Raw genomic sequence first — 22,979 nt, 5'->3', positions numbered from 1 at the left:
TTTTTTTTTTTTGTCACCATTAAAGATGGAACTTCTCCGGTCTTTGCTTCTGCAATTTTGCAGAGAAATTTGTTCGAACCATCGAACCACAATGGGCACTTTTTATATCCAAATTCTAGAAGGTTGGTTGGTTCATTTGTATATAAGTTAGGTTTATTAAATAGAAAATCTAAATTTTTCTTATCATCTCTTTGTATGAAACATTATAAAACTTTGGGTTAAATCAAACATAAACCCTTTTCGGGTTAACACAATATCAGATTGATAAGAACCGGTCCTACTTTCATTAGTGAACCAGCCCATAAACTCGCATCATTTGTCATTGCAATGGGAGTTCTTTCTACATAGCATATATCAAACACTCCGCCATCCTCCTAAATACCTAAGTATTAAATGAATACCATACTAAAGAGGGCTGAAATCAATGGAAGAGGGGCAAAAGGGAGTAGGAGTTCTAACCTCAAAGGGACACCTACTTCAAGAACACCTGGACGACGGTCTGGTCCTTCTCTGGGCCTTCCTCATTGCCTTTACCATAGGGCAGACTCTCTTTACAACCTTTTTCTTACTACAATCCTCATGCCTGATTGGCATAAATGTAAAATAAATAACAAATTTTAAATCATTCAATCAGAAATTAATGGTTAACTACAAAAAAGAGTACACCAACCTTAAATAATGCCAAATAAAAGTCTTTTTTTTCCCCTTATAATCATCAAATTCAAATTCAGGGCACCAAGAACTGAGCAGAAGACGGACACAAAAGGAAAATTAAGAGGTAAACCACCAGAATGCAATTTCATCAAAACTAAGTTCCCATTGATATATCAATAAACCCGAATTCCGGGTGAGAAAAACGGAAAAGAAATTACTCAGCAGTATATCCACATTCGACAAATTAACGTGGAAAAAGAAAGGAACAAAAAAATGAATCTACATGAGACTCTGTAACGAATGGTGGCAATCCAGCTCAGGATGCCGGAACAATCTTCTGCTCATCTCTATATCACAGGGAATGAATGGCAAGTAAACTGACCCAAGTACTCCCAGTTTACAGAATCAAACCAACTCTCTGGCTAGCTACTGTCTTCCCATCTCTACTACATTCACCGAAAAACACCATACCTTGTGTTAAAGCCCTCTGACATTAAGCAACCTCCATGGTCGTGGTAAAACTTTCGACAGTTTCTCCACAGGGCCCTGTAATCTTTTATTACCAAAAGGAATCTCCACCATGGTGAGGTTGGTAGTTGGATAGATAACCATTCAGTATAGGGGCCTCTCGTATCTCTTACTAGCTGTTGGCTCTTTTCTTCTCAAATGCCCAGTCGAACATCCATTGGCCTAATCTGATTGTAGAAGTTGGATGGGAGAGGACAGATAGTGTAGCCTATAGGTGCCATCTAGATGAGGCAGTGTCGTTTACTACATATAAACAGCACAGGTCAGGTTGCATCAGATCCGGAGCTTTTGCCATCGAGCCGCACATAGCAATCATCCATGAACTGATCTTCACGTGTTAGGAACTCCAACCAGTAGCCTCTATATTGTTTTATGCCAAGGTCAAGCCACGGCTTCATGTTGCCATTGTAATGCAATACAGCTGCTTTCTTTATCAATTCTGTATCAACCCTATAGTTGTAGCCCAATCCTGACAATGCCCATGAATTGTCTAATGCATATATCTGATTATGAAATGCTAGCAAGTACGCAGGCAAGGTTCCAGCGGTCTTAAATTCCTTATCCCCATTCTGTTGCTGCTGCTGTCCATTTACAAAAACACAAACACAAAAGTCATGGAAGAATGTAAAAAGGAAATTCGGTTACAGTTTGAAATATAAATTGCTACAGCATTTTGCTTTCGCTTTTCTTTCCACAAGACACACAGCATGATAGACAGTGATAACTTCTCTTTTTTATACGGTACAAGAAGTCCCACGAAATATATAATAATAAAATATTCAAGTAGGAATGTTTTTATGATGGTGGATTGATTTTTCATTTTATGTTCTATACTGCAGTGTAAGAATTAAATAAACTGAGACAAGGAAATACAGAAGACACCGGCGAAATCATTTTCACATCTGCAAAGATCAGTTTAAAGTAAAGAACCACAAACAAGCGAGAAAACAAAGCACTAGTGCCATTGTTTGAGATACACAATCTGGATGGAAGCAAAGAAGAACAGGAATCAAGGGGAAAAAGGGAATACTGCAGCTAGGAGAAAAGAAGGATCAGGAGTCTCAGATGTGAATAACCATGAAGACTCCCTAAAATAAAGCAAACCCAAATACGCAAAATGACCAGCCACAACCGATACAAAATGTGCTGAACTTTGAGTTGTCACTTCAAACCAACCTCAACTCAGTTAGCATGAAGTTACCCCCGGCCCCAAAAGAAAAAAAAAAGAACCTACTGATCCCACAGTTACCTAGTTCAACTGACTACCTCAAAGGGGGTAAATAGGAACAATTAAATCTTCTGCACTTGCTTATTCCATTTATCCTAACTTATTTAAAGGGCATTTAGTTATGCATTTATTTACCCAATCATCCACTTAAATCAAATACTCTAAGAATAACTTTAAAAATCTTCAAATATTAATAAAAAATTATAAAATAACAGTAAAATCAATAACACCTATAGCAATGTTAACTAAACATATAATTAACTAATATCTTACAAAACCCAACTACTATTAAACTATCTTAAAATGGGGATAGAATTAGCACTTGCCCTGAAAATAACTGGTAATATGGTAATCCAGTACATAATATCCTTTACTGATATCTGTTCCCTATGGTAGAACCTATACGGGATAGAGGTATCATACAATAATTCATAAACAGGTAAAAAAAATTATTTGCGACCCTTTAGTAATCAGATAGGTGAAAAAGGAAGAATAGATAATCAGGTTAAATTGTCAGCTATACCTGTAAGTTTAAAAATAGCCCTTTTAAAAAAATTCTCCGAAATTAAGTATCAACATGGATTCTACTCATAATAAATTTGCCACCCAAAAGGAAAATGAAAAAGATGTTTACCATTAGGTGCCTCCGGTAAGTTTCAGTGAGATTACTCTCTCGCCACCTTTCCAGATTGATCACATTTAGACCAGACATCCAAGCACATGAGTTGCTGTCAAGTATACTCTGACCCAGATAACGTCTAAGCTGACCATGCCTCACCCCACAGTACTCTACAGCCCCATTCACCATTCCTTCCATATCAAGGCTCCACAAAGGAGACAAATCTCGTTTAACAACAACATCATCACCCAAAACTACCACCCTTTTCAAATTTGGAAATATTTCAGGAAGTAAAAAGTGTGTTGATCCAAATACAGATATATATTCCGTTCTTGTCTGGATAGCAGAAAGATTTTCAGCACTTGCACTTCGGATGGAAACACGGAACTCCTCATGTACCAATAGATGAGATACAGACTCTTCCATATGTTTCAGGTTCAGGTCATCAATATTCAGAACATCAACGGTGGCATTTTTGTATTTATGTCTAATAAACCAGAACTTCATTGCAAAATAGTTCTGCCCATCAGTGACCACATGAAAAACCAGGTTTGCAGTGTCCTGTAACATGGGAATGTTCATAATCAAAACCAAAAAGAAACTCAATTCTTGCAAATAGTTTTCATAGTCCACAGTGATGCTTCCCCATCCCACAAGCTCAGACAACACGGGACAGGAGTTAAGAATTAATACCAAACAAAACAACATTTCACCATTCAATTTTAGTCCACCAGTCTATAGTTGTAAATGTCTTCCATGTCTCAGACAATTTGTCTAAGAGTAATAATTGTTCTCTGTAGCATAATAGTCCCACATTGGTTAGGGTATGAAAACATCATATGCTTATTAGTTGGGACATTGCTCCTAACTGCAGCTAGCCGTTTTGAGAGGAACTCAAGCCCCTGTTTGTATTCTATTATTCTATGTGGGTCCTATTTTTGTTCTCTATGGCCTCTATGTGTATATTCTCTATGTCTTAAGCCAGTTTATCAGTTTAGACCCATACATGAGGGTGAGTGTTTAGTGACTAAGAAAATATCCACAGTTTATAGTTGTACATGTGCTCCACACTCGGGCTAGTTGTCTTACACTTAAGATTTGGCGTAGGGGAATAATCTTGGTTCCGGATTGAAAATATCGAATGGTTATTAGCTGGGAAGAGAGGCCGGCCGGCTAAGTTCAACCACTCATTTTGGGAGGAACCAGACAACTTTAACAAAAACTTACATCTGAGTATGAGCAAAAATAAATAAATGCATTTGACGTACCTCTGAGTGCATAACAGTTGAGTTAATAACAACAGAAGCCGCAAGGATGTGATTGGAGAAAATGACATAATGGTGATATGTAGGATCCTCGTGTTTATCATCCTCCTCACCTGCTGAGTGCGATCTAAAGTATTCTACTGTCAATCTCATTGACAAACAGTGAAGACTCTTTGGCACTGTATGCACACCAAGTTGGTATAAGAAAGCACTCTGTTTCATGTGAAAATGAGCTTCATCCTCGGTCAGATCAAGTAACTGCCTAAATTTCTTATCCACATTGCTGGTGCATGCCACATGTTCTTTTGCTTTGGAAATTACTGCAGCCATCTTCTGCATCTTTTCTTCAACACTGGAACATAAAAGCAAATTAACCTTCCAAATTTTTTTAAAAAAAAAACCTTCCAGATATCAAGTTGCTATCAAGGAACTTTTCCTAAGATCATGCTCACTTACTGCACTGGAATATCAGAATCTGTTGTGGCTTCACTGAGCATGCGTTCATATTCTTGAATGTTCATCTTCATTTCACGAGACAGATTGTCCTGTGCTGGAAGTTTTGCAACACTAGGATAGTAAGCTCTGGCCACAAAAAGCTTATCCTTTAATTGCTTCACTTTAGAATCCTGCATTTGTTCTTTATGCTCATCACGCCAAAGGCAGTAGCTACCGAATTCAAGTTGACATGAAGCTTCAGTTTCATCAACAGCAGCACCTGACAGGTCTGGGATACTTCCTGCCATAGTTTTATCATTTATCTTCTGCATAAAATAAGGAAACCTGATAAGTGCAATCACAGGAATTCTCACAGCCCAAGGACTGCATCAGTATAAAACATTTAGATAGTTCTGGACTACTATACGTTCTCCATGCAGCTGTTTCCACATACAATCAGATATCTCAAAACAAGATAAATCTGGTAATTAAAGCCAACTGGAGGCTTTTTCCACCCTTTTCCATGTTTACAAGATACAGGATAAGAAGAAAGTATTGACATAGATATAAACAGCCTATTCAAAACTCGGTGCTTTCACAAATGCATTACAAAGTATTAGAAGGTGAATTCACCAGAGATCCAGGAATAGATTTCAGCGTAGCAGCAGAAGCTGGAACAGGTAGACCTATACAAACCCAAGTTTGAATAGAGTTTCAGCCATTATAGTTATTGGAATAGAAAAAATCTAAGTGACTTGAAACGGGCACATACTTGTTGACTCAACTATAGTGCCTTTCAGTGCAGTAAGTGTGGAAAGAGTACTTTGAGAAGTTTTACTGATCGCTACCTTGGCAATGCTTTCAATAACTTCCTGAGGCACGTATTACAAAAAGTCCATTCAAAACCAAAACAAAAGATACCTAATGCACCAAATTTCTCAAACAACCAATTAGCAAAGGAAACCATTAGTTCAAGGATGTAAAAAAGTGTAAAAGGGTTTCAACCACCAGCAAAATGCACAAAAAATAAATGAACTATGGAAAAAGAACAAAAGACCATGATCCACATAAGTACATAATCATCTCAAACCTCATTATGAGATTAAATGAGAAAAGTAGTCATTTTAGTGACAAGAGTCAAAGATTACAAATAAACAGAAACCTTAATCACTCGCTCAGCACAATCCAGCAACTAAAAGAATATTTTTCCTGATGAACACCAAAATTAAGTCCCCTACAGCTGCTTAGACCCTTCAGAAAATATGCTTTTCCTAAAGGTATAATATAAGCCAATTTCAGGGTAGACACACAAACAGAGCCAAGCTACCCATACCCTAGGCTAGGTAGCTGATCATCATCTAATAGCAGCCTGATGGTGCTACATTAAAATATTGCATAAGATGGAATAGTGAGATGGCCTACTTGCCTAACAGGTGTTATGGTCCTGGGTTAAGTACCTATGTCTTCCGCTCCTAATAAGCCGGTCTTTTGGGTAGTATTGGCTAGGTGCTTAACATTTGGTATCAGAACGGGCTCCCACGTCGCGAGTTAGAGTCCCGGGACGGGCAAAGGCCAGATTAAAATACTGGTAGGTCCTTGTGATAAGCCCTGGGTCGGGCCAGTGTCGTTGCGCGGGCGCAAAGGCTAGATTAAAATACTGGTAGGTCGCGTCTAGGTATTATCGCGGTCGGGCCAGTGTCATTGAGCCACCGTGGTCGTCGACTAGCGAAGGTGGGGTATGATATTATGGTCCTGGGTTAAGTACTTATGTCTTCTGCTCCTAACAGGCCTGTCTTTTGGGTAGTATTGAGTCATTTGGTATAAGAGCGGGCTCCCACGTCGCGAGTTCCCCTAAGCAAGTGATCGCGAACCCCGGACGCGGTGGCCGTAAGAGATAATGGGATTTTGACCTAGCTCCCGTCGCTAAGTGTTAAGCTGCCATGGACGTTGGCTCGCTATTGTTATGGTCCTGGGGTTAAGTACCTATGTCTTCCGCTCCTAATAGGCCGGTCTTTAGGGTAGTATTGGCTAGGTGCTTAACATTTGGTATCAGAACGGGCTCCCACGTCGCGAGTTTGAATCCCCGAGGGGAGTTCCCCGACGCGGGTGATCGCGAACCCCGGACGCGGTGGCCGTAAGAGATTATGAGATTCTGACCCGGCTCCCGCCGCTAAGTGTTAAGCCGCCGTGGACGTCGGCTCGCGAAAGTGGGGTGTACTATTATGGTCCTGGGGTTAAGTACCTATGTCTTCCGCTCTTAATAGGCCGGTCTTTTGGGTAATATTGGCTAGGTGCTTAATATTTGGTATCAGAACGGGCTCCCACGTCGCGAGTTCGAATCCCCGAGGGGAGTTCCCCGACGCGGGTGATCGCAAACCCCAGACGCGGTGGCCGTAGGAGATTATGGGATTCTGACCCAACTCCCGTCGCTAAGTGTTAAGCCGCCGTGGATGTCAGCTCGCGAAGGTGGGGTGTACTGTTATAGTCCTGGGGTTAAGTACCTATGCCTTCCGCTCCTAACAGGCCGGTCTTTTGGGTAGTATTGGCTAGGTGCATAACATTTGGTATCAAAGCGGGCTCCCACGTCGGGAGTTCGAATCCCCGAGGGGAGTTCCCCGGCACGGGTGATTGCAAACCCCGGACGCGGTGGCCGTAAGTGATTATGGGATTCTGACCTAGCTCCCGTCGCTAAGTGTTAAGCCGCCGTGGACGTCGGCTCGCAAAGGTGGAGTGTACTGTTATGGTCCTGGGGTTAAGTACCTATGCCTTCCGCTCCTAACAGGCCGGTCTTTTGGGTAGTATTGGCTAGGTGCTTAACAACAGAGTACACAGATCTCCATGCCTAACCTTTAGCCATTAATTGACCACATTCAATAATAAAGAGAAATGACAAACTCCCTCCAGATCATTCAACACAACAATAACTCCAGTAACAGATCAAAGTCAAAGTTATAGTTACTTTCTAAAAAATTGCCCACAATTTCCAACATATTAAAGTATAAAGGTGCAAAATTTTGCTTTCGCCTTTTGGACATGTTTGTCATCCAGTTGACCTCACAGGTTTAGTCAATTGAAAACTTAATTATGAAGGAATAAGGGAAAAAATCATGAAAATTTTCTAAGAAGGTACACTATAAATACATGGCAGAGATAATAAATAATAAAAAAGACTTCCTCAGTAAAGCTGTTTCATAGTTAAACACTAAGTGGTGAGCATACTTTTCATGCTTGTTTATGTAGCATTGTCATTCTATGGCACAGTGATTGCAGGAGTTCAACATGAGAAACTTAACTAGTCAAAAGGTAAGTACTGATTCAGATCTTGCTGATGATACATACATCATGTCTCTAGCACCAAACATATGTCAAATTAAAAATATACTAATATACTTCTGTTTAGAAACAGAATCATGTAAAAAGTAATTGAAAGAATGTTTTTCATGGTCTTGCTTTCACAGAGCCTCCATCAAGCACAGGGTAAATTCTCAAACAATTAAAATACCTAGAGAAGTGAGCAGCTAAAAAATTTACCTAATGAATTAGTACAAATTTGAGGCGAGAAAATAGTGTCCTCACTAATATAAGACACTCAAACTTCCAGGATCAAATGGACCTGGAAATACATGTAGCAAAATGAATATGAAATCTTAAAACCCAACCTGAGATGCTTGATGATTCAAAGTCCTCAAAAACAATCATTTACTTATCTCCCAGGGCCTGTTATTAGGGATAATTGAAATTTCTGGCTGTTTCTTCTCATTACCTCATGACTAAGGTTCTTAAACGAACCCCCTGGTTGATGATAGTTCAAAATAAAGTTTGAATAGAAGTTCCAGAGATACCCCAGGTCCAGCTAGGGGAGGGGCAGCCATTCATGATTCTTTGCAGAGAATCAAACTGGTATGCTCTCCCCCTTTATGACTGCAAAATCTACTGAGGCTGGTTTGAGATTTTTCTTGGATTCATTGACCAATCTGCTAGTCATTAAAGGCAATCCTATGGTGACTGCACACTTGTTTCTGGTCCCCCCCCCCCCCCCCCCCCCCCCCAACGACATGTCTTCATTGTTTTTTTTTTTTTTTCAAGGACACCACATGTATGCATAGTTGCCTCAATGAGATCACTCACATTGCTTTCTTGCTCGATGTCACATCCCCTGAGAGGCCAGTTGGGTGGCAGACTCTCTTGCAAAGAGTAGTTGGTACCTCTCAACAATATAAGACCTTCCCACTGTGTTCCACTTACGGTCTTTGTTTTGTTTTGTCTTTATCCCACATACCTTTTTGTTTTTTACTTTCTTTAATTTTCCTTTAGGCTAGTTCAGTATCACCCCTTTTGTATTTCTCTTTTTAATGAGTCACGTCTCATTAATCTTGAACAAGAAAAGAAACTACATAAAGACAAAATTGAGTGTGCATATATCAAATGCTAACATGAATGTGCAGCAAAACTAGAAAAAAAAGAGACCTAACAAATACCAATCAAATATTAGATGTAGATCAGACTAGAGAAAAGGGATTCTTGGATCCAATCACAAGAAGGTTCCGAGGAAGCCTGATAAGAAAAAATGGTGACATTAACGATATGGCACTAGGCCTAAACTCACAATATTTATTCATTTAAGTTTTTTTTATGGCACAGTCACAAGATTCACCTCCTTACTGTGATTTTTTTTTTAATAGAGACGTTTCTTTTTAGAATAACATTATGTACAACATATTCATAAGTTCACAAAGAAGCCATACAAATTTTTTTTATCAATGATAGCTTTCCTCTTTATTTAAGGTTAAATTTTAAAATAAATTCCAGACACCAAAAGTTTTTCACTTTATTTACAAGGGACAACAAATTTAAAAATAAAAGACAGATCTTCAAAGAATACCTTAGAGATGCTTGGCCCTAATCTTCTCATTAGATCATCCACGCGTCTTGATTGGTCCCTCTGCTCCTGCGATGAATCACACACGCACAACAGTTGTAATTGTGTAGAAAAGTCCTAAAACACTCAGTTTGAGATGCATCAAGAAAAAATACCTCAGACAGATTACTAACTTCAGTATGTTCATCCACATCTAATCGTTTCAATACAGCAGCCTGATTTTCAAGCAGATAGCAAAAAAACGCAATAAGAAACCGAATAGCATCTAGAGATATAGAACACTGTAATAGTATCTACAGGATCCTCACCGGACTTTCAGTTTCCACCGAGTAGCCTGCGCACGAAATGTAACCCCGAAAGTGTTACTACGAGAAAGTAACAAAACTAAACTGTATAGTTATAAATCCCGCTTATTTAAAAACAAACAAGCACATAACCATTCGCAAACGAACAAAACGAAAAACATAAAAAGTTCTCAACAGCCAACAAAATGCCATGACGCACTAAAAACGTGTCTATTCAAACGATGATCGCACGGAGTAACAAAAAGCAAAATAATGAGAACCAAAATTACGAGTAGACAATGCAGCCGCGTTCCCCTCAAAACCACGAGAAACATACGAAACACAACACAAAGACGTGCAATTCCAAGCCAGATCTACAGATCTTAGGGTTTTCCGAGCACCGTACCGGACTGATTAACTAAGAAGAAGAGCGGAACGAGCAGAGACAGCAGCACGAGACTAAGAACTGGAAAACAGAAACCTCTCCATCCTCTCTTATGAGGAACCGGAGCAGCACCCTTCATCTCCTCCACACTCCTTGTTGTCCGCCTTCTTCCTCCTCTTTCTCTTCTTCTTCCTCCACTTTCTCCTCCCCTTGTTCCCCCACCCGCCGGCCTTCGATCTACGTCCCTCCTCTTCCCCTCGCCGCTTCTCTCGACCGATCTCTCATGCAAAATTGGAAATGCGAGCGATAGAAAGACAAAAACAGATGCAGAGAGTGTTGTCTGCGTGTGTGAGAGAGAGAGAGAGCGAGAGGAGGGAGAGAAGTTTTTGGCTTAAAAAACGAAGACAGTGAAAGCCTCTTTTTTTTCGCCCCTTTGGTTGCTTAACTGATTCAAACTCTTCCGAGTTACCGTTTTTACTCCTACACTCGTTCCCTGACTCGCCCGGGTTTTCCCGGACTCAGATTCCGTTACCTCGTTGAAAGCCGTCTAATTCTTGTAAATCTACCTAGTAAATCCTATCCGAAAAATTCTCTTTTTGAATCCATCAAAATCCATGACTGCGATGTGATCTTGTTTCGTGATTTGCATTAATTGTTCAATCCCATGCACACAGTAATTGATCATGTCATATAATACATGCCCAATTTGAGATTTTTTGTATCTTAGAATTGATGAGATAGGCAGAATCGATCATCTAGAGTGCAACCCGAAAGCATGATCAATCATTTGCATAGGCACGATAGATCATACAAAAGTTGTAAGGAAGGGTTTATAAAGCATGATCGATCATACAAAATACTGCATGATCAGTTTTATAAAGTACTTGATGCTTGGGAACTAAAAAAATATGGCTCCCAATCTCGAGCAATTATTGAGTATTTATTGGTATACAAAGTTTTAACAAAAGATTTATTTTACTTATTGATTATTTGAATATATGAATTTTTAAATATTTTTATGATGCTTAATTTCAAATTAATTATTTTTCGATATAATTATAAATAATATTTAGTTAATTTAATTTTGATGGTAAAAATGAATAAATATAGTGCAAGATTTGTAAGCTCATATCATTTATAACCAGACAATCTTAGTGACAGCCAAACTTTCCTTCTCCCACAGGATCAGAACTCGGACGCGTAGTCGTTCATTGAGTATGGTTTTTTGATCGGTTAAGATCCGGAAGGACAAAGTCTTTCGGTGTATATCCCTCTTCGTCTCCGTGGTGCCCGTCCGTGTTTAGGGTTTTCAGGCCCTCCGGGGATTTTCTGATCTAAGATTCAGGCGCGATTCTGCTTAGAAATCGATTCTTTTCGTCCTATTTTTACTTGGTGGGGGAATTTGTTCCCCCGAGGAGCCGGGCGGAAAGAACTTGAAGAAATTTTTTGATATCTCTGTTTATGGAATATCACTGAAGCATTTATGCATCAAAGAATCCGATTCTTGCCGCAGATGGGTCTGGGAGACACTCGTAGGGACTGCCTCGACGTGGGTCATCATGTCAGCGACGACGATGAGGAGGACGAGGACTATATGATTGAAAGCTCACTGGGGAGACCCCATTTGGGAGAAGAAGATGATATCATCGAAAGTTCCCTGGAAAGACCCCTTGATGATGGCCTCCTGCCACACATTGATGATGACGGGGAAATGCTGGAGAATATGGTCGGAAGGCACCATCACCAAATGGTGGTGGTGGAGGATGGCGAAATGATTGAGAACACTCTGGGGAGGGACTTGTTGTCGTACGGGGGTAATGAAGAAGATTTGGAGCCCAGGGAAGGTATGGAGTTCGATTCGGAGGAGGCGGCCAAGATTTTTTACAACTCTTACGCTAGGCGGATCGGATTTAGCATTCGTGTTAGTATCTATTGCCGGTCTAAGCGAGACGGAAGTATTATTTCTCGCAGATTTGTGTGTTCCAAAGAAGGATTCCGGCGAAAGAGAAATGTGAACGCTGAGGGTAAGATGAAGCGGCCCCGTGCAATCACAAGGGAAGGTTGTAAGGCAATGATTTTGGTTAAGAAGCAGAATTCGGGAAAATGGGTTCTTGCAAAATTTGAGAGGGACCACAGTCATCCATTGGCGCCTCCGGGGAAGGTTCATTGTCTACGATCTCATAGGGTGAGTTTTTCTTTCTTCTACTTACCTGCAATATTTTGTTTTATCAAGAAAGAAATGGATTTTCTTTATAAAACTTTAAGTGTAAAACTTGGAAGGTTTGTCTATGTGCTTCATGTGGTGCTTCTTTCTCACTTTCTTCTTCCTTTATGGTTCATAATTCATAATTAACTCCATCTGGTCTACGTTTGCCATTTTAATGGCATTGAAGAAGGTGTAAATCTTGGTTTTATTTAATCTGGGTCGAATCCTAGAAAGCGGTTTAGTCTGGGTGTTCTCTTTCTATTGGAATGGAGATTTATTTTGTTTATGCTAGTGTATTTTATATTAGTTTTCTACTCTGCGGAAGTAGTTGAATAAAGTGACAAGTCTTCTGTCTTCCTGTTGGTTTCTGAGTATGGGTAGAATTCTAAAACGTAGTAAGAAAAAGTTCTGCAGTAAGATTCTCAAAAGAATTGGAGAAAGAAAGGACGTGCATTGATAGTTTAGTCAGCTTGCTTAACTCGTCTTTTTGGAGCACTCACTTGTGAACTGAGATAATTAAATTTCATAGATTATGTTAATGCATTTACTGTTAACAAGTAATTGGAATATATTGATTATCAAACCTAGAGGCACTGATAATTGTCCGACCTGCTGATAGGAGGGGTTATTATGCTCTTCTTTAGTGGTTGGTTCCTTGTAGCTCATGAAAGCAATTATAGTGGAAGTTCGTTTTGGTGCTAACCTCATGTATGAGTTCTTGGATTTTCTTTTGCAAAGGAAGATTGTAGTACTTTAGTTTTTGGTTTTGACTGAATTTCCTGGAACTGGAAACATATATTACATATTTTGTGAATGTTTCCCACAAAGTTAACCTTCAGAGGCCTTTCAAAAAAAAAGCTTTAAGAGGTGTATGAATTGGTCAGTTTATTCCATGATTTAAATCTGAGTGAAGGTTTGGTTTTCTTTGGTGCTCCTCTAAAATGCTCAGTTGAACATTCTCCAATTTGTGTATGCCTTCGGCTTAATCTGTTGTTGCAGGTATATGCATTGAATTATGAGTTTATATGTACACAAATGTGATTAATTTTTTTTCTAATCTTTGTAATGTTTGAGAAATATAAGTTGGGAATTTGTTTGGGATAAGTTGTGATCAGTATTGAAGACTTCTACAAATTTGGTCAAATTTAGGACCACTTCCACCTGAGTACCTGACATAAGGCCCTCATAGGGTTGTCTAACTGTGAGGAATGCCAGTAGAGTGTCTTAAATTTTTCAATTGATTTGGAATGTGGATGCAATTTTTGCAGCAGCATCTTGACTTCATTCCAAATTATGACCTGCTTGAGGTCTATCTACCGGGTGTTTCCATGGAAAGTGAAACAATCTGTTTTGTTGGTCTCATCCCCTCTCTTTCTCTCTTACTCAAACATAAGCATAATATTACTGAAGCACATGCACAATTTGACCCAAGGTTAGCTCAGCATGATGAATTCGGTATGCATTGACATGCTTACTGAGCTGAATTGATCATTGGCCTGGTTGGTTTTTGTGCTGCTTGGCGATGTTTTTGACTAGAATTTTTTATCATTTAGAAAACCATGCTTTTATTTATACAAGTAGTATGATTTTGCTAGCCTTGTAGCTTATGCAATAGCTACTCGTTACTGTGGAAAGGTTGGGGTAGAGCAATTTTATTAAACCTGGGCCAGTCACTGAGGTGACTGTATCCTGTTGAACAGGGGATGATGCCATCAGACGCGATTAAGTTATAGGAAAATATGGAAAAAAAGATGGGGGAGAGACATCTCCACCGATTGCATGAGTGATCGAGGGGTGGGAGTCTCACCCTCCCCGCTTCCATCTGCCGGCAAGGAAGGGAGCCTCTATTCCTCTCCATGTGGACGTTATATGCAGTTCCGAGGAGGGGGGGCCTATGCTCCTGCCTCCCACCCCCCATCCACACATACAATCCCCTTTTTGCAACAGCAGGGATTGTCAACCCTCCTGCAGGAGCCGATATAGCCATGCATACCTCTGGCTTCCCCCAGTTTAGCTCCTTTTTTGGTGTCTTTATGCTTCTTGATACCTCGTTCTCTTTCTTTCTCTCTCTCTGTTTCCCTTTTTCCTATGTTGATTGGTTGTTGGTGCTTTGCTACTTTTGCTTGTAGGGTGATAAGGATAAAACCATTCGAGAACTAACGCAGGAGCTGGATCGTGTGAATCATCGATGTGCGAGCTATCGCGCACATCTCCTCATGGTATTAAAAGATATTGAAGAACAGTTGTCCAAGAAAGTTGATGACATTAGGCAGAGTATCAGAGCGATCGAATCTGGAGATCAATCAATGCTACACTTCAAATAACCAGAGCAGAAACCAGTTTCTCTTTCTGAATGGCGCGGTAGTGCCCTGTGGCAGCAAGTTATGTTGCAATTCAGATGTTCAGGTGTATGTGGATTCATCTTGTTCTGGGTTCCCTGATGAGGGATCTTGTTACTTGTATATGGGTTTTAAGGACAGAGAAATGTATGATCGCGAGTGTACAAAATGGAAATTTCTGGGGTTGGAAGGAATTAGTTTGGCCCCCACAGTAATTATTTTGGCCCTTTTGAAATCTATCTGATAGAGATGATACTAAACAGAATCTACCAGTTGCTGTTGATACTTTGCATATTCTTCCACCCAAAATCCCCTTATGTACTGAAAATGGAAATTACAAAGGAGAATATCCCAATGCTCATAATGTTTATACACGCTTTGAGTCAACCTTGAAAGGGTGCTATGTATGTGATAAGGATCTCCTGTTTCCAATTCTGCTGGTTCCATTGATATTTTCATGTACCAAAAGAAATGTGAATAGGAGAAGTACAAAACTTTCAAAAGGTATCATATGAATTGCTCACTGCACCTTGCATAAGCCCTTCTGCAGAAGTAATCAGTATTAGAGAGAGCATATGATAAGAAAAACTTAAAAGAAGCAAATGGGCAAATAGAATTGGAATAATGTAATCCTTAAAACAAGGAAAAACAGAGTAAAGAGATTACATTCTGAAAAACTTAAAAAATGCTCACCATTAGATTGTTAGATACAGTATCACCAGAATTAACCTGCTTGTTCAGTAGCACGAGACCAGAGCTCATCATCTGAAGACTCTGAGCTTTGATACTCCCTTCTTTCTACAAATGCACAAACAACCAAGCGACTGAGAGAACTGCCTAAAAAAACATGTTGAAGTATTTATCTCTATTTTCTTGCAGGGAAGGGTAGCTAAACATCTCCAAAAGAATCAATTGAAGTACAAATACAGAAGAACATGGAAAGAAGGAAGGATCATGCATTTGAGATTCCAATACGTAATCAAGAAATTCCTGGTTTTCAAGTTTTAAGGGAAAAAACTTGAATTTCCAGGTGCTATTTTGTAACTACAAGTAACTAGCACAAGGGAGAAATTCACTAAGAAAATATTATCAGCAAAACAAGGAGAAAACAAATGTGCTCCAACAGCCAAAGAGAAAATGTATTGATCTTGAAATCTTCTGAAAGTTATAGCTTATCTTTTTGTAGATTCTGAAACTACCATGTCCTTGCCAACATAGGCAATACTGCTTTGGTTGAATTTTCCTAGGACTAGACTTCCTAATTACAATTGAGTCGTGACTTAATAGAATTGAAAACCACTTGCTGGAGAAGAATTCCAGCAATTAACTTACTACCACAAATAAACACTATATATGTTTTCTAAATCGACTACTAATATAAAAAACTACTAACCAAACATTTTCCTAAATAAAATTCTCCTAATTTAGACTTATTGACAAACTAGGAAACTGATAAAAGTAGAAACTTGCTGATTTTCCTTTGATAGAAAGTACTAAACCATGGTACTTTCCAAAAAAAGTGCCTTTTACAGAAAAAGTAAGTTGTTGTATTTTCAGTCTTCCTCTTTCCTTTTCTGCTTCCTCCCTTAATGAGTCTTCAATTGTGTAGGATGACTTAGTTTGTCTTCATATTTTTTTCAGCAATCTCTTTGACATTAGAATTATGTACTACGTCATTCACATCCTCTTGGAAAGAACTCAACCGTGAGTGCTCAGAGTCAACTTTATATTCGTCATAATAATGTGATAGATGCATGATGTTCAAGTACCATTCATGTGTAGACATTGTTATTGATCTTTTGTAGAACTTCACTTGGACCTATCTTCTTAGGCTTGAGCTTATGATATTCATCAGCAGGATACCTTTTTTGAAAGATATACCCAAACTTCATTACAGACATCAAAAGTAACCTCCTTTCTGTGTTTATCAGGTGGGACCTTGTTGAACTTGAAAATTTGTGCAATAGTTACCCAATCAAGGTAATCTTCAGCATCAAGGATCCCATTAAATTTAGGAACCTCAAATTTAATTTCTCTCTCTCATTAACTGTTGTATGTAGGTGGAAGGTTATCTTGCAGGAGTCTTCGGTGCTGATTCCATGGTTTTACAACAGAAACATGTCCTTGGGCTGGAGCTTTCATGAAAATTTCACCTTTTTCAAAATCCCAAAGCCCCATATTGCCAATTCCCATATTAGCAGCAGTACTTATAGTGGTTTGTGATAATTGCTTCATGAGCTGCTCAAATTTGTTTGTGATGCCAGCCTAAAACTTCTCAAAATCTGATCTTGACATGCTCTCCATGTTGATTTTTCAAGATCTAGAGTCTTGTCACTAACCTGGATTAACACTAGTTTTAATACCAAATACCACTGCAAAACTGATAAAATATGGTTGATAGGTAAGACTGGAATATGAGATACCCAGCCACCACCTTCTCAACTTTAGGAAGTTCCTGGTTTTCAAGTTCCAGGGGAAGAACTTGAATTTCTAGGTGTCGTTCTCTAACTAGCAGTAGCTAGCATAGAAGAAAAACGTTTTTTTGTTTTTGATGAAAAATAGAAGAAAAACTCACTAAGAAAATATTTTCAGCAAGAGAAAGAGAAAACAATGGTGCTCCAACAGCTAAAGGGTAAATTTGTATGGATGTTGAAAATTGCTGAAAGTTGCAGCTTATCTCCCTATTTATAGATTCTAAAACTACCATGTCCTTGCCAAAATAGACTACAATTTGGCAGAATTTTCCTAGGATTAGACTTCCTAATTGCAATTGAATTGTGACTTACTAAAATTAAAAACCACTTGCTGGAAAAAATTCCAGCAATTAACTTAAATAGAAACTACCAACACTTAAACACTTTATGACTTTTCTAAACTGACTACTCATAAGGGAAACTACTAACCAAACACTTTCCGAAATAAAACTCATCTAATTGGGGCTTATAACAAACCAGGAAACAAAAAGTAGAAACTTGCTGACTTTCCTTTGATAGAAAGTACTAAACCATGGTACTTTCCAAAAGAGTGAGTTTCCACAAAAAGTTAATTTATTTTCAGTCTTCCTCTTTCCTTTTCTGCTTCCTCCTGTCATAAACCTTCAATGGTTTAGAATGACTTAGTTTGTCCCCATACTTTTCAGCACTTTCTTTAACGTTAGAATTATGTACTACATCACTTTTCCAGAGTTGGATGGATTGATAATAATTAAAAGTTTTTTTTTTATAATAAACAGTGGCAAATGACAAAGAATTGTGTCAGAAATTGAGACTGTGGGAACCAAACAATTGACAGTAAAACTGATTTTGTGAATAAACTTAAAAGTAAACAAGTGAAACATAGGATGAAAGCAAACAGCGCATACCAGTCATCTTTTCATTTTTATCTTCATCTCCTTTCTTCTTCGAGGCCTTTCTTTCTTTCTTGAGCTTCCCCTTTGGAGTTTCAATGAACAATTTTTTGTATTTCTCTAGTATCCGTGTCTGTTCATCCAACAACCCTAACATCTCATATGCATCTGCCACTTGCTTCACTATAGATTTATCTGGAGGCTTTCGGTTGAAAGATTCAAGGCCCTTAAAAAGCTATACATAAGAGTCCAAGTATCAGCTCAAGTGTGAATGGTGAAATACTCTAAAGAAATACTGCACAGAACTTCAGCCAAACTGATGAGCAAAGAGAGATGTAGTCGTACTACTTGATCAGTCTCAATTAGTGCTATAAAATCTTACCTACAGATATATAAATAAGATATTTTTTTGAATTTTTTTAGAAAAATATATAGAAATAAAATATAAATCAAAGAGATTATCAAACGAATCAATTGAACATGGAAAAATATTGTGTAAATTTGGCATTCTGATTTTGTGATTATGCAGTTGAAATTGCTCATTGTGAGTGCTTCCAAACCTAAATTCAAACTTATACTTATAAAGCATCTAGTTAGTACTTCTGGAATGCGTTTCTGACCCCATAATAAAAATCACATTGAAAAACTTTCCAGAGTGAGCTAGTTGCACCGCCTCTACCTAAACGACATCTTGGTATTGGATCTGTCATTTGCTGACAGTAAATACAAGTGCAAGTTTGAAAGAAAAATAATTTAAAGTTCAAATAATAAAAATTTGTATACGAAATAACCTCTATAAGTCTCTCCAACATGTTGTTTCGATAATAAATAGACATCATAAGTTTGCATAACTGCCAAGGTACTGAATGAAGATCATGGCCAATTCTTTTTCCCCAAAAAGCATGTGCTTCTTCTGCCCTATAGTCTTTTTCTAAAGCTCGGATTAATTGTTCATATGTTCCCATTGTATTGCCTTGTCCTTTGCTCAGCATCCATTTTATAACCTGGAAGAAAGAGATTGGAAGTTAAACCAGAAGAAGAGACACAACTATATAGCACATAACTCCACAAGAGCTTAGATTTTCCAACCAAAGCAGAAAGCATATTGTTAATCTATATGAAAGATAAGTTAGTTGATTTCTGTTTGAGGTGAGACTCAGGTCAGTAGAAGTTTGGTAACTTTCAGGATTGCGAGATTAAGAAGCCAATATATGGTTAAAATATTCATCAAGATTTAAGGCTGTTCCATACTTTTTCTGTTTTTTCTCTTCCCTTGTGGTGGAAAAGTGCAGATCAAACCTGATCCTTTTAGTGCCTAAACAACCAAGCAAATTTAGCTAGGTTTCTTTTCCTTTTGCAGGTTCATCAATTTTTGCTGTGCTTGATTAAAGTCAACAAGCAGTTGATAAAAGACATCTGGGAAGGTACAGAACTACCAAGATGATTCAAACTGAGGACAAAGGACTAAAGACAACCAAATATGTTTAATGATAAATTTTTTCAAAAGATTCTTAGTGCCCATAATTCAGTTTACAAAGGAAACTGCAATGCAGAACTATGGATAAGACACATTTTCAAGGGAAACTGGAATGCAGAACTATGGATAAAACACATTTTAGGAGTCTGAAGACTATAATAGAGTACCAGTAAGCTGGAAGCCTTCCCTCAAGACAACAATGATTTTTTATCAAAATAACCCAAAATTTATCATTCTAACTAGTTATACTTGTTTTTTTATTGATAGTGTACAAACAAAGATGGCAGATTTTATTCTTCAAAGTCGTTGTTTCTGATAATGTCTAAACACTATTAACCCTTTTGACGAGTCACTAGCGGGCAAGCAGCCCTGTAATATCAATTATACTTACGGATCAAACAAAGTGAATTTTAGTAGCTCGGTAAGATTTATTCAAGCGGCATACATAGTCTCTCATTAGATTTAACATTGTAGCTTTTGATGACAAACACGAAGACATGGAGACTCTCTGGCAGGGATTGCTTTGGTTATATGAACCAACAAGTTGCAGCTGGAACCAATCAGTTGCAGCTGTTACCAAAATTAACAATTTGAATAGATATATAACTGGTAAATTGGAAAGTTAGATTGGTACCTGAACAACTTTATGCCACTGTTGCTCCTTTTCAAGAGTAATCAGAGCTCTCCTCAGTGAAACTAAAGGGAATGTCTGCTCCCATGCAACCCACGCATCCAGTGCTCCATAAACAGCTTCTTTAGATTCTTTGAGATCTAAAAGCTGCCAAAGTAGAGGTACTTTTAACAATCTGTTCATGTCGGGAAAAAAAGAGAAAAACCGTTCCAAATTTAGGAGAATAAAAACACACTTACCAGGTTAACAAGAAACTGAACCTTATCTCTCCTTGAGATGTTTTTCCCAATTTGCTCATTCCTATCTGCAGAAGGCTCCATCTCTCGATTCACTCGATCCTCTCTTGGAACCTTAAAACATATGTGAAAGTTTCAGTATTAGAAAAAAAAAAAAAAATCAGTTCAGTTTTTCTCCCCATTGGTGAACCCAGAAGAACCTCTGATAATGCCAAGGCCACTTGTCTTGAAGAATCAAACTGGCGTTGCAGGTAATCCTTAGGACCGAGTTCCTCCGCATTTCGCGCTGGTGCAATCCCACGAGAGCTATATCTCTTGCAACATTGAGTGGCGCCCTCAACCTGCTGCCAAAACGAACCTTTTATCTTTTAAAGCCTCCACAATCAAGAAGTCTAATGAGGATGAACCTTACCTTCATTGAAGAATTCCAGTTCCTGGAAATACCCACAAGACAACAGTTAGAGCTCAGACATGAAAAACACAAAAAAAACTGTCTCTATTATGAACTCGTGAAATCAGAACACCGATGTCCTTGCATTTCAAACTTGAAAAAACAGATTGGCCAATCGATACGTAATCACTAACACCAAAAAACGCGGAGCAAATGGTACTAGAAACTCAAACTGAAGAAGAGATGTTCACAGAGAAGAAACTACAAATCGAGATGAAATTAAAAAGGTTATCAGAGTGAAAGAGAAGGATTAACCTCAAACTTTCTGCCCCGCAGAAGCGGAGAAACCGAGTACAGAGCCGAGAAGCCATTGCGCCTCCTTGTCTTCTGTTTTCAGCTTCTACTTAAGCATTTTTCACGAATACGATTGCAGCTTTCCCCTCCTTGCCGCATGCAGATTCTAGTCAGCCAGATGAATTCCCCCTTCGCGGTGAGAAGACTGAGAGGAAGGTCAGAGGCCAAGCCGAGGGCGCGCAAGCTCAACTGTGCTTGAGCGTGAAACTGACTAACATAGTTCGTGACACACAGTCCCGGTACCGAAATTCCGTTACAAAGGAAACACACTCAAGCCGGTTCACCCCTATATAGATATGAAAATAACCGAAATTGAAAACGATTTTCAAATAAGACGATCTAGATATCATATTTTCAGAAAATGATAAAAATAATGATCCCGAACGGTGGGGCTAGGCTTTTGTATATAAATAAGTATTTTATTTTAAAATATTATAAATATCTTAAAAAGATAATTTTACCCTTATCAGCTTATTCTTTCTTTAAAAAAAAATATTAGAGATTGTATATAAAATTCAGCCACATTGAAACACGAATTATCTAATACGAAAAACCCTTGATGCAAAAGGGCTATCTCAGCCATCTGATCATGATTGGAAGGCTGAGATACCCCTTGATCGAACGACTGACATAGATGTTGATCGAACGGGTGAGATAGCTGTTGATCGGACGGCTGAGATAACCGTTTATTATGATCAGACAGCTAAGATAGCGTTTTGCACCAAATGACTTTTCGTACTAGATCAACCTTCCATATTGAAAAATACAAGATTACAACGGTTATAGTTGAAATACAAAAAAGTATTTCACAAGGGAGATGATATTAATTCCCTCTTCAAAAATTACCCCTAAAAAGTTTATATGAAGAATTGAGAGGATGGACACTACCTCCATACTAGGCTGAAAATTTTGTAGAACCCCTTTAAAGCTGCAATAGTCATCTTCTTCTAAGAAGAGGCATCACCTATTCTTCAAGTTTCCTTCACTTCAAGAAATCCTGCCTGAAAAACAAGAAGAGGAAGAAGGGATGCCTTCTTGTTCCTATGGACAAACACAGAAAGGAGATTAGGGAACCTTTGCCATCACATTACCTTTTATGCACCCTTGGCCTGTAATTGGCTTCTCCTGTTTAACTTGTAACATAACTAAATGATCCCAGTTGTCAAACAACTCTGCAAGGTCTTTAGAGAGCTTGAGTGACCAATGAAAGTAGCTTCATCTTAGTTATATTGATGCAACTTGTTTGAATACTAACAAATGAAACCATAGCAAGACTTACCCTCAACACTATCACAAATAAATAACTTGAAAAAGGAGTCATAAACACTACTAAACTATCAAGAAATAAGTTCAATCAACTACTACTCACTGATAATTAACTTTGTTTGATAATTATCAGAATTTTCAATAAGGTCATCGCAATAAATTTAACTGTCTAATGGGTGACAACCATTAGCTTGATGGAAGTGTTTGTAATTTGTAAGAATATAGGAAAAAATTAATGAAAACAAAAGGTTAACTTCAATTTTTCCATTTGTATCCCTTGACAAAACAGCATTCTTTCAATACAGCAATATGAGCATACAGGTAATAGTAATTTGAACTAATTGATAAGTATGCCAATAGAAAATCAATTGACTACTGAATGACATCCAATAGTGCATCCTTCATGTCGGATACCACCTCACCTATGAACAAGTTCATATAATGACTGGGACACTG

General features: G+C 38.4%; 3 protein-coding genes across 7 annotated transcripts; 1 reads left to right on the top strand and 2 right to left on the bottom strand.

Annotated features, from left to right (window-relative positions):
- Positions 1-644: 644 nt before the first annotated feature.
- Positions 645-10,637, bottom strand: LOC137966156 (probable galacturonosyltransferase 7). 4 transcript variants are annotated; one of them, XM_068812687.1, is made up of 10 exons: positions 10,299-10,637; positions 9,917-9,942; positions 9,764-9,823; positions 9,612-9,677; positions 5,502-5,601; positions 5,363-5,415; positions 4,751-5,055; positions 4,298-4,646; positions 3,045-3,590; positions 645-1,763 (listed from the first exon to the last, which is right to left on the bottom strand). In XM_068812687.1, the coding sequence occupies exons 1-10, from the start codon at positions 10,414-10,416 to the stop codon at positions 1,446-1,448; spliced, it is 1,941 nt and encodes a 646-aa protein (XP_068668788.1). In that variant the 5' UTR covers positions 10,417-10,637; the 3' UTR covers positions 645-1,445. The 4 variants fall into 4 exon arrangements, with proteins under 4 accessions (XP_068668788.1, XP_068668791.1, XP_068668790.1 ...); XM_068812690.1 differs by having other exon boundaries at positions 645-1,760; XM_068812689.1 differs by having other exon boundaries at positions 4,751-5,052.
- An 802-nt stretch (positions 10,638-11,439) lies between these two features.
- Positions 11,440-15,019, top strand: LOC137966641 (protein FAR1-RELATED SEQUENCE 5-like). The gene is made up of 2 exons (XM_068813327.1): positions 11,440-12,462; positions 14,613-15,019. Exons 1-2 carry the CDS (start codon positions 11,761-11,763, stop codon positions 14,805-14,807), a joined length of 897 nt encoding a protein of 298 aa, XP_068669428.1. The 5' UTR covers positions 11,440-11,760; the 3' UTR covers positions 14,808-15,019.
- Positions 15,020-15,039: 20 nt separating this feature from the next.
- On the bottom strand, positions 15,040-21,424 carry LOC137966640 (pentatricopeptide repeat-containing protein At4g21190). 2 transcript variants are annotated; one of them, XM_068813326.1, is made up of 9 exons: positions 21,219-21,424; positions 20,925-20,946; positions 20,713-20,853; positions 20,516-20,626; positions 20,280-20,423; positions 18,960-19,172; positions 18,184-18,403; positions 15,516-15,620; positions 15,040-15,366 (listed from the first exon to the last, which is right to left on the bottom strand). In XM_068813326.1, the coding sequence occupies exons 1-8, from the start codon at positions 21,272-21,274 to the stop codon at positions 15,547-15,549; spliced, it is 981 nt and encodes a 326-aa protein (XP_068669427.1). In that variant the 5' UTR covers positions 21,275-21,424; the 3' UTR covers positions 15,040-15,366; positions 15,516-15,546. The 2 variants fall into 2 exon arrangements, with proteins under 2 accessions (XP_068669427.1, XP_068669426.1); XM_068813325.1 differs by having other exon boundaries at positions 15,041-15,366; positions 20,713-20,856.
- Between the last annotated feature and the right edge of the window lie 1,555 nt (positions 21,425-22,979).

Source organism: Aristolochia californica, unplaced genomic scaffold, assembly GCF_029961685.1.
Source record: "Aristolochia californica isolate CCGP_79_NKW_82.1479 unplaced genomic scaffold, dmAriCali1.0.hap1 SCAF_5, whole genome shotgun sequence".
NCBI classification, from domain to species: Eukaryota; Viridiplantae; Streptophyta; class Magnoliopsida; order Piperales; family Aristolochiaceae; genus Aristolochia; species Aristolochia californica.
This window is presented reverse-complemented; position numbering and strand designations above follow the sequence as displayed.

Bases quoted from the DNA above. Each gene is read 5' to 3' on its own strand.
- LOC137966156 (XM_068812687.1), bottom strand. From the start codon at position 10,416: ATGAAGGGTGCTGCTCCGGTTCCTCATAAGAGAGGATGGAGAGGTTTC. The intron at 5,602-9,611 runs GTATTCTTTGAA...TACGTGCCTCAG, and splicing joins TAGGGCCAAGCATCTCTAAG to GAAGTTATTGAAAGCATTGC. The intron at 5,416-5,501 runs GTATGTGCCCGT...GGGTTTGTATAG, and splicing joins CACTATAGTTGAGTCAACAA to GTCTACCTGTTCCAGCTTCT.
- LOC137966640 (XM_068813325.1), bottom strand. From the start codon at position 21,274: ATGGCTTCTCGGCTCTGTACTCGGTTTCTCCGCTTCTGCGGGGCAGAA. The intron at 20,627-20,712 runs GTTCTTCTGGGT...ATATGTTTTAAG, and splicing joins TGGCCTTGGCATTATCAGAG to GTTCCAAGAGAGGATCGAGT. The intron at 20,424-20,515 runs GTAAGTGTGTTT...CTACTTTGGCAG, and splicing joins TTCAGTTTCTTGTTAACCTG to CTTTTAGATCTCAAAGAATC.
- LOC137966641 (XM_068813327.1), top strand. From the start codon at position 11,761: ATGCATCAAAGAATCCGATTCTTGCCGCAGATGGGTCTGGGAGACACT. The intron at 12,463-14,612 runs GTGAGTTTTTCT...TTTTGCTTGTAG, and splicing joins ATTGTCTACGATCTCATAGG to GGTGATAAGGATAAAACCAT.